The following is a 10,054-nucleotide window of genomic DNA, read 5'->3' on the forward strand; positions in this document are numbered from 1 at the left end:
GTGTGAGATCTTGCAGCTTGTGGAACAAGTCCCGATGGTAATGACTTGGTATAAAGCGTCTCCTCATCACCGTTTTCATCTCATCCCACGTTTCTATCGACCCCTCACCATTACGTCTCCTGCTAGTCACAAATTGATCCCACCATATTATAGCATAATCGGTGAATTCAACAGCTGCAATTTTTACCTTCTTGAGCTTCGACTATCATTGGCAATCAAATACCATCTCCATTCGTTTTTCCCAATCTAGATATGCATCGGGATCATTCTTTCCTTGGAAAGTTGGAATATTCATCTTGATGTTATCAAGTTCATCATCTTCTCAATTTCTAAACCCTCGGCGTCTGTTCCTCCTCCCAAACCTGCCATCTCGATCATCTTCTGTATAAGACACATATTCATCTTCAAATTGCCATTGCCATCTAGGTTGTTCCCTGTTGACGCCTAAATTTTGACTAATCTATTTTTGCATAAAAATTAGAACTAATTTTAGTTCTCAATAAAAATCATCTCACATATTTATTTTTAGCATACATTGCATTGGCATATAATTGGGCAAGCGGAACACTTAATTTAGCGTGCGTCTAGACTAGACATGGGGTGAAAAATGTACCAAGAATATTTGGGCTTCAAAGAAATTTTTTCTTAGGGACTGTATTGTAAATACTAGAACTTCAGGGACTGCATTGCAAATACTAGAACCTCGGGGATTGTATTGCAAATACCAAGAGAAGAGGAGATGATGAAGAGAAGATGGAGAAAGGAAGATGATGAAGAGAAGATAAAGAGAAGGTGAAGAAGAGAAGATGAAAATGGAAGATGGAGAAATGAAGGTGAAGAAGAGAAGATGAAGATGAAGAAGAGAAGATGAAAATGGAAGATGAGGAAATGAAGATGAAGAAGAGAAGATGGAAATGGAAGATGGAGAAATGAAGATGAAGAAGAGAGGATGAAAATGGAAGATGGGGAAATGAAGATGAAGAATGGGAGATGAAAATAATTGTTTATAAAAGAAGAAGAGTTCTTGAAGAGGAGGGGAATTTTTTGGTGAGAGTGAATTTAGAGAGGTCTTGAGAGGAGTTTTAGAGAGAAAATTTGAAGAGAGTTTTGAGATGATATGAGAGTTTTGAAGCACGGTGCTACCATTGCCAATTTCTTCACTGACCAACACAAGCCACAAGTGCATCCCCATCATCCAAGCTCGCCGTAACAAAGGAAAGCTAAGTGATTTCCTAATGTCCTCTAAGGTCGGATACAAATTAGCCGAGATTTTCTACACTGATTTCTCTATGTTTTATGTTAAATAACAGTTGCATATCAATGATGAGACATCAATGGTACAAGAATAGAAGGAAAGCAAAAACGGAGAGAAGATCAACACCTAGATTGCATCTGCCCTGATGATTAATTTGCCAAAGCAATTTCCTCCACTAAAGCTAAGTCATCTTACTTTCTCTAGCTTAGTTCAAATCAATCGCACTCAGTTTTAGTCTTTGTTTAATTTGCAGAGCCTCATGGAATCATAGCAAGATGAGAAAGAAACATGAAGGAGAGATATGACCAAGAGACTTCTCGGTCTAACACACCGAACCGGTCTAATGGTCAAGACAAGCCCGGAGCATAAGTTTGGTGCGAGAGTTCAAACTAGGGAGTAATCTGAAACCTATTTAATCCCGATTTCATGTAATTTCTTTATTTTGAAAATACACAAAAACTAAAAAAAGTCATAAGAAGAAAAACCCCAAAAAAATGGCATCTTTGATCTTCAAGTAGAATTCATCAAATTTGTCAAATTGATTATTTTCATGAAAATGGTACTGAAAGGGCATTAATTAAAAAAATTAATGTAACCAAGTGCCCGGACTCTTAATCTCTAGTTTGCGGGAATAAAATAATTCTCCCGCTATTTTATTTAGGTTTCTAATCAACCTACCAAAAATGATTAGTGGCAACTCCAAAAAAATCTTTTGCAAGATAATCACATGAACCATATAAGTTGCGATTTGGTATGGACTTGGGAGAGTCCGAGTTAGGTTAGTTAATTAATTAACCTAATAATCCATTAGCCTGGAATTTAACCGTTCGTTTTTTTTTAGATTGCGACGACTTGGCAACTCCATTGGGGACGTAAAGAGGACTTAGGCTAGATAATTTCATGAAAAAGAAAATTACTTGGTTTGGCAATCTTGGTTGAATTTTAATCCCTAGGTGTTAAATTGTTTTGCGGGAAGGGAGTTATAAAGGGAGGAGACTATGGCTAACATCTGTTTTGCAGGCTTGGTGATGAGAATTTTAATTTTTGAACTACCGGAGTGTTGATTGCTTTTAAAATGTCGTGCATGCCCCTAGTATAATTGCACTACACCACCTCGATTTGTGACCGAACCCGAGTCACCCGATAGTTTCAGGATGATATTTATGTGGTTCTTTAACCTTGGCGGTTAGGCTTCGCTAAAGGTTATCCCACTTGGATCCCGAATTCTTCAAAAAATGGCTCAAGGGTTGTTCTCATGCACGTGAGGCTATGATGCATGAGAGTTGCCCTTATCGACCAAACCAAGCCGAGATGATTAGACCCGACTAGTCATGACTATGTATGTGAGGCGGCAACTAGTCATGATAAACGTGTACGAGGCTGCGACATGTCGTTCTGTCTTTCATTTCACTTTGCTAAAAGAACTAAAATCCGAATCCACAATTCATGCGCATGTCTTTGTGATTGATATTTTCTTCCTATGAGCAGTAATTTCTTGTCCTTTATACCCTGTCATCTCATGTTTATTTTGAGTTGGTCCATGGTTTAGGTTGATTTATTCGACACGTGATCTATATACGAATGGGTCGCAACGATATCCGTTTCGTGCCTACTCCAAAGCTAGAGCTCAAGAAACTATGGGGCCAATTGAAGCCGGATGGTCAGCCGTACATGCTCAAGCACACCAGGTTCATGTTGTCGATTCTTGACATCAATGTTCGGAGCGGGATCATGCAAGCACTTGCTCATTTTTGGTGCCCCGAGACGACCACATTTGTGTTAGGAGAATGTCTCGCCTTCGCTTGAGCCCAACAAATTCCAAGTCCAGTTTGAGAAGGACGAGAACTACAGAGCAGAGCTTAGACGTCATTCTAAGGCTTGGCGGGAGTGTTCTAATCAGAAGTTGATTTGGCCCATAGAGGAGCTCACCGAAAAAATGAGGAGTCACTTTGCCACAACTCGGTATATTTAGTCTCATACCATCCCTGCTGAGATACTCCCGAAGATCCCGATCGTAACAGTGCAGCATACCCGTCATGCTCAACTCGAAATCAACGAAGAGAAGGCGATGAAGGTCCAAGAAAAGGCAAATGCTTTGGTTAAGGAGAATGCATGATTACGGCATGCCTTGAAGGCCCATTCGTCTATAGATCATGTAGCCTCTATAAAAAAAAAAGAAGACCGTTTGATTTCTTGGTTTGCTTAAATTGAGTCATGTATTTACTTTCATAGGTTGATTGTTTGGGAATCTCATTGTCATGTTTCCAATTTCACACTTTATTTTCGTAGTTTTTACATTAAGTGTAATTTCATCGGTCGTCCTCAATTCTGATTTGGTTTGTTCCTGCTGTATGATTTTTATTAAATTCTACCATCGAGCTTTGAGTAAATGCCAAACACGAAAGTTGTAGGCCTATGTTTCAACTAATATCCTACAAAATTTCAGAATTAGATTCATAATTTAGGAGGGCCATTCATTCTTTCAACTATAGGCGGTTATAACAGTTTTCTGAAGGTGATTTTTCGAAAAGACACATTAAACTGATTTGATCCGTTCATTTCTAGTCCAATTGGCCAACATAAAAGTTGTTCATCATCTTCTCAACTACAAGCTCGTCAAGTTTGGATAAATTTTGGTCAACGTATGAATTAATACGGATTTTTTCGTAAAAGCGGACAAACTGAAAATTGTCTGTTTCAATCATTTGGTCATAATTACTTTGTTCGTTTGAGTCTAGAGGGACGCCATGGGCCGGCTCGCTATTCTTGCTCCCTGTACTCATTTTGGGTTTGTTACTGCGTACAGGTAATTTATCACGGATCCTCCACATATTACTCGATCGATCGCAAAGAGGATGGCCGACATCAACTCCACCGTCGGTGACGAGAAACTTGGCTCCTTGACCGAGCGCTTTGAAGGGATGATGTCCTGAAAGATGGAGGAAATGATGGCCACCTTCACTGCCCAAACTTTAATCATCCACCTCCAGCTCGCCGTTAGCCATTCCCGCACCGATTCCTCCAGCGGACAATTACGGCAAAGCCCCGGAAGCGACTCCCTATCGGACAATGCCGCTAGAAAAGGTGATCATCACGGGCATGAGCTCAAGCATGCCGCCCTTAGTTTCAATCTTCCAAGCCGGCCATGTGGCCCCCGGATTGAATGATGATACGACTAAGCTGTTGGCCCAAATGAAACAAAAGATCCGAGAGATCGAGAAGACTCACAACACCGACGGTGCTTATCAGAATATGAGGCATGTATTCTCGGTTTGCATGTCGTGATTGAAATGGGAATAGCCTAACTCAAGGTGTTCGGAGATTCCGCTTTGATTATCCTTCAAACTATTGGAAAATGGAAGATAAGAAATGCTAAATTGTTACCCTATCATGAGTATTTGGATGAGCTGGTAGAAGAATTTGAGGATATCTCATTCGAGTATCTATCTAGGACTTATAATTGGTTTCTTGATGCGTTGGCTACCTTATCTTCAATGCTACAAGTCACCGATGGACTTGAGGTTGACCCACTGAAGATCGGGGTATTAAAAAAGCCGGCGTATTATATGGCCATGATCGATGAACCCGATAGTAAGTCGTGGTACCATGACATCAAGACTTATATTCAGAAGCGGGAGTTCCCCGAAAAATGTACCGTATCCGACCAAAAGTACATAAGGAAGATGGCCTCGAAGTTCTTCCCGAACGGAGAGAATTTGTACAAGCGGTCATTCAATTATGTCCTACTAAGATGCGTTGATTCAACCGAAGCGATTCGTCTGATGATGGAAGTACATGAAGGGATCTGTGGTCCGCACATGAACAGCCACATGTTAGCTAAGAAGATTATGAGGTTGGGTTATTATTGGCTCACGCTCGAAAGAGATTGTATTCAGCATGTCCGGAGCTATCACAAGTGTCAAATTCATGGCGACAAGATTAACGTTTCTTCGAATGAGTTGCATCAGTTATATGAACCATGGTCGTTTTCTATGTGGGGCATTGATTTTATCGGCCTTATCAACCCTAAAGCATCCAATGGGCATCGATTCATCTTGGTGGCAATTGACTATTTCTCCAAATGGATCGAAGCTGCATCCTATTTAGCGGTCACAGAACGAAATGTCGTGAAATTGATCCGCCGGGATATCATTGCTCGATACGGTTCACCTAAAGCCATAATCACCGACAATTGCTCGAACTTGAACAACAAGCTAATGGACGAATTGTTCAAGGAATTCAAGATCAAGCAATTGAACTCTTCCCCATATTGTCCTCGGATGAATGGAGCAGTAGAAGCCGCCAATAAGAACATTAAGAAAATCTTAGCGAAGACGGTTGAAAATTATTGTGATTGGCATGAGAGGTTGCCATTTGCACTTATGGCGTATCGGACCTCGATCCGAACATCTACTGGGGCAACCCCATATTCTCTTGTACATGGAATAGAGGCTATTTCACCGGTTGAAGTGGAGATTCCTTCCTTACGTATCTTGTCTTAAGTTAAGTCGGATGAAGTTGATTGGATCCAATAGAGAACGAACCAATTGAATCTGATCGACAAAAATAGACTTAAGGCTGTATGTCATGGCCAATGCTATCAGCAGAAGGTTGCTAAATCCTTCAACAAAAAGTTCGGCCTCGATATTTTCAGATCAATGACCTTGTCCTACGGAAATTGTTGCCAATAGTTCCACTCCTAGAAGGAAAGTTTGCTCCAAACTATGGTGGTCCGTATATTGTGAAGAAGGTGCTCCCTGGTGGTACTCTGATTCTAGCCGAGATGGTTGGTCGTATCTTTACCAACCCAGTCAACTTTGATGCTATAAAGAAATATTACACTTGATTTACTCAGACATTTTCATGATCGAGTTATAATATTAAGACAGATTCACGAGTTGTCCACATGCGGGCATTCGTTTGTTTCCTCACTACTAATCTTTGCTGAGAGATTGTTTCAAATGGGGGTGTCTCTCTAGCCCAATTGAATTGACCATTAGAATCGTGAGATTTACATATTCACAGAATAAAGGGGTTATCTTGCAAAAAAAAAAATGACGACCAAGATGAAATGAGTAAAAGACAGGTAAAGAGCTCCTTCAATCACTAAGCATATAGAAGATCGAATAATACGAAAGCGAAACGCAAATGAGCAAAAACTTGGATTCATTTCATTCAGCGGAAAACCTTACAAATAGATCATCGGGGTGGGAACGTAAAGCCAAACCGAGCCCTAATGAGCATCACAAAGGAGTTTAACCGACTCTCCATACGGTTGATGCTCCGCCTACATCGATCGCTCCGAGGATTGAGATCCGCCGGCTTAAAGAGGAGGAACTCACATTTCTCTTTAAGCCTGGCTACCTTGTCCTCATGATACTCGGCAGCAAGTTCCGGGTCATGGATCAGCATTCTCCCGCGGGCTATATCCAGGGTCGGATCGTCAAACCTTTCTTCCAACCATGTGCATTGGTATCTCAAAACAATATTGAGCGGATCGCGCTCGAAGATGGTCCGGGACATGGCCAAACGTTCCACCAAGTTTCCCCTCTCAAGAATCAGCAGTGAGACTTGTTCATTACCATAGTCAAGGGCCTTCTTATGATTGTCGGCTATACGACTAGCCAACACCAAGCTGTCCGACCGATCCCGATAGCGAGCTCTCACAAGATGAGCCAAGGTAACATTTTGATGAGCAAGATGGTAAGCCTCCAGGAAGTTAGTGAAGAGGGTAGGGAAGATCTTGTATTCCTCTTCTAACTTGGTACCTTCAATAGAAATGGTGTTCATATCCGTAAACATAATACGGATTTCAACTTCAACCTCCGAATGGTTGGCTATATAAGAGTAGCCATGACCCAGGAGATTATAAAGTTTCTCCCATTTTGCCAAAACTTCGGCCGAGAAGATGTGTGCGGGGAGGGAGGCCGTTGTTGTTGAAGCGGCTGAAAAAGAATGAATGTGAAAGAGTGATTAGAAGGTTGAAGATGAAGATATGAAAGTGACAATCGTCTCGGCGTTAAATCCTAATTTAAAGAGCAGGGAAAGTCATAGCAATAATTATTGTGGGGGCCGAATTAATTATCCGGGTAAAACTACGGACGTTTCGTCCGTGAATCACGGATCTACCATCTCGAGCCTCATAAATCCGAAAAAGTTGCGAAATGACTTAAGGGTCCCGCCATATTAAGAGAGGAACAAGCATACTACAGAAAAGATTTGAGGGTCCCACCATGTCGAAAGGAAAGGAAGAAGACAGAGCGAGAAAACACGAAATCTTAGGAGAAACGCCGACTTAGTGGTTTTTATCCACAATAAAAGGAAGGCTTTGGAGCATACCCGATTACTCAAAAGAAAAAAGAAGAGAAGAATTTAGAGAGAGTAAGCATACAGCGGAGAGTAGAGTAAACAAAAGGCAATAAGAGATATTTCAATCCAACATGTTTAGAGGCTACCATCACTTGCTGGAGGCGACCGACCTAGACATCCCCGAGAGCAAACTGTTGAGAGGCATTGAAGATTTCGAGGCCAAATCCAGCACTGAAGCCATAAAACCTAACCCCCTTAGCAATGAAGTTCAAGATCTCGACAGCAACAACAACAACAGCGGCGGCCGTAGTCAACCCTAAAAAAGAAAACGTCACCCCTCCCGGAAGCAAATAAGAGAGCTCGAAGCTTCCTTCAAGGAGTGCCCTTACCTGGACAATGAATGAAGAAATGAATTGAGCCTGAAGCTAGGAATGGAACCCTTGAAGGTCAAGTTTTGGTTTCAAAACAAGCGGGCCCAATTGAAGACCCAATTGAAGGTTCAACATAAAAGTCATGAACTTGCGTTTCTAAAGGAGGAAAATGAAAAGATTCGAGTAGAGAACAAGAGGTATAGGGATGCTCTTAACACCTTGTTTGCCTTGACTCGTAGCGGTCCCATTGCCCTTGGTGAAATGTTCCTTAATGAACCGCATTTGAGCGTTGAAAATGCTCATTTATCACCTCACTCGCCTGAGCAATTTCTGACACAATCGGATTTTGTTGGGGATTCATCCCGGAAAATTGATGTTACGGAGACATAACCAATGCCCTTCGAGGGAAGAAACATGCATCACTACGATTGGAGTTTCCTTGACGACGAGTTTATTACGGTTGACCGGTTCAACGCCGATGGAACTCTGAATCAGTAACCTACATAAAGCTTAGTTGTTGATTTTGGGCCCTCCAAATATCACTTTTTTTAGCATCACTGGCCAACCCCTATGGATTCTCGAGAGAAATAGAGACATGCATGAATGAATTTACTGTTTGTTACAAAGTCCCCATGTGAGACATTCTTCTTTTTACACCTAGAGTTAATCCAGGGGCAAAGAACATTACTATCTACGAATATTATCATGCTTAAATGTGTGAATTTCTTGTCAGATTTGAGTGAACGCCGAAAAGAAAAGCATTGAAAGCATTTACATAGGTAAATAGCCGCTCCGTTTGTAGGAGAAAGCGAAAAGATTTGAGGAGAGAAATAACTGCCTCATTCGTAGAGAAAGCAAAAAGATTTGAGGACTCCTCCATATCAGAAAAGAAAGGAGATGACAGATTGAGTGAGAGGTAAGAGTTATTACGAAATGGATCTAAGGCACTAAGACTAAAAAGGAGAGAAAAAGCTGTCATCTTTCGTAAAGAAAGCGAGAACCTATCTGCGAGACTAACGGATCGGAAAAAGTTTATAAAGAACCTGAAATCTCCATGCACCTAGCGACCTCCAGAACCCGTCACGAAAGGCCATCATCGTTTTTGTGATTTTCGGGCAATTTGTTTTTGCAAGTCCAAGAACATCTAAAGCACAATCCCTGGTCAAAATACCCATTCTTGGTCTATAAACATATGGAGGATTTTAAAAGAAAAACAAGTATACGTTCGTACCAGGCGAAAATATAGGAAGCTTCCTATCCCGAGGATCTGCGAGTCATGGCCATTGATGGTAACCTCGTTTCCCTCTCAGTCCTCATTGCTATGCTAAGAAAATGCATGTACGGGGTTTCAACTTATGCAAAAGCAACGGAAGCCTTACAAGTGCTAAGGCGGTACAAATATGATTTTGACATCGTCGTCGCAGCCATGGTGGGGATCGACATGGACAGCCTCGATCTCTTGAAGATCATTGATTCCGAGCTGGGCATACCGGTCATTGTAGCATCAGCAAGTGGTGATCAACAGGTCATAACGAAGGCCATATTCCATGGGGCTCGAGACATCCTAAAGAAGCCTGTACGTATTTAAGTGCTCCGGAATATTTGGCAGCATGTTGTAAGGAAGCAATTACTTAACAAAAGAAGGATGGTCGAGCTAACGACGACGATTTTGTCGGTAAGAAAGCAAGGTCCCTTTGGACCCTCGAGCTTCATTCTAAATTCATTGACGCAGTTCGACGCCTAGGAATCAATTCAGCACGACTAACGGCAATATTCGAAATGATGAGGGTAGATGGACTCACTATACGAAGTGTCATGAATCACTTCCAAAGATTTGGAGAAAAACTGAAGAAGCACGATGCAGCTTGGAACCAAGGCGACTGGAGCAGAGTTAATTGGAGAATCAATACCAAGAAAACCTATGGAGTAAAAAGTACCCGGGCATTTTCCAATATCAATCAAAAATACCGGCCGCACCAACCTTCCGCTGGTGTTTCTAGCAGCAGACAGGTTGATCATCCCTACGAGTTCCCGAGCAACGACGAAGGCTCAAGCTCAAGGAGTCGGACTTCTCATGGCGAAAACAAAGTGGAAAATCTGTCGCCGGTGTTAGCAAGTA

General features: G+C 41.7%; 1 protein-coding gene across 1 annotated transcript; it reads left to right on the forward strand.

Annotated features, from left to right (window-relative positions):
* The first annotated feature begins 9,211 nt into the window (after nucleotides 1-9,211).
* LOC115754342 (two-component response regulator ARR12-like) lies at nucleotides 9,212-9,523 on the forward strand. Its single transcript, XM_030693339.2, has one exon. The coding sequence runs from the start codon at nucleotides 9,212-9,214 to the stop codon at nucleotides 9,521-9,523; it is 312 nt and encodes a 103-aa protein (XP_030549199.2).
* Nucleotides 9,524-10,054: the final 531 nt, after the last annotated feature.

Source organism: Rhodamnia argentea, chromosome 3, assembly GCF_020921035.1.
Source record: "Rhodamnia argentea isolate NSW1041297 chromosome 3, ASM2092103v1, whole genome shotgun sequence".
NCBI lineage: Eukaryota > Viridiplantae > Streptophyta > Magnoliopsida > Myrtales > Myrtaceae > Rhodamnia > Rhodamnia argentea.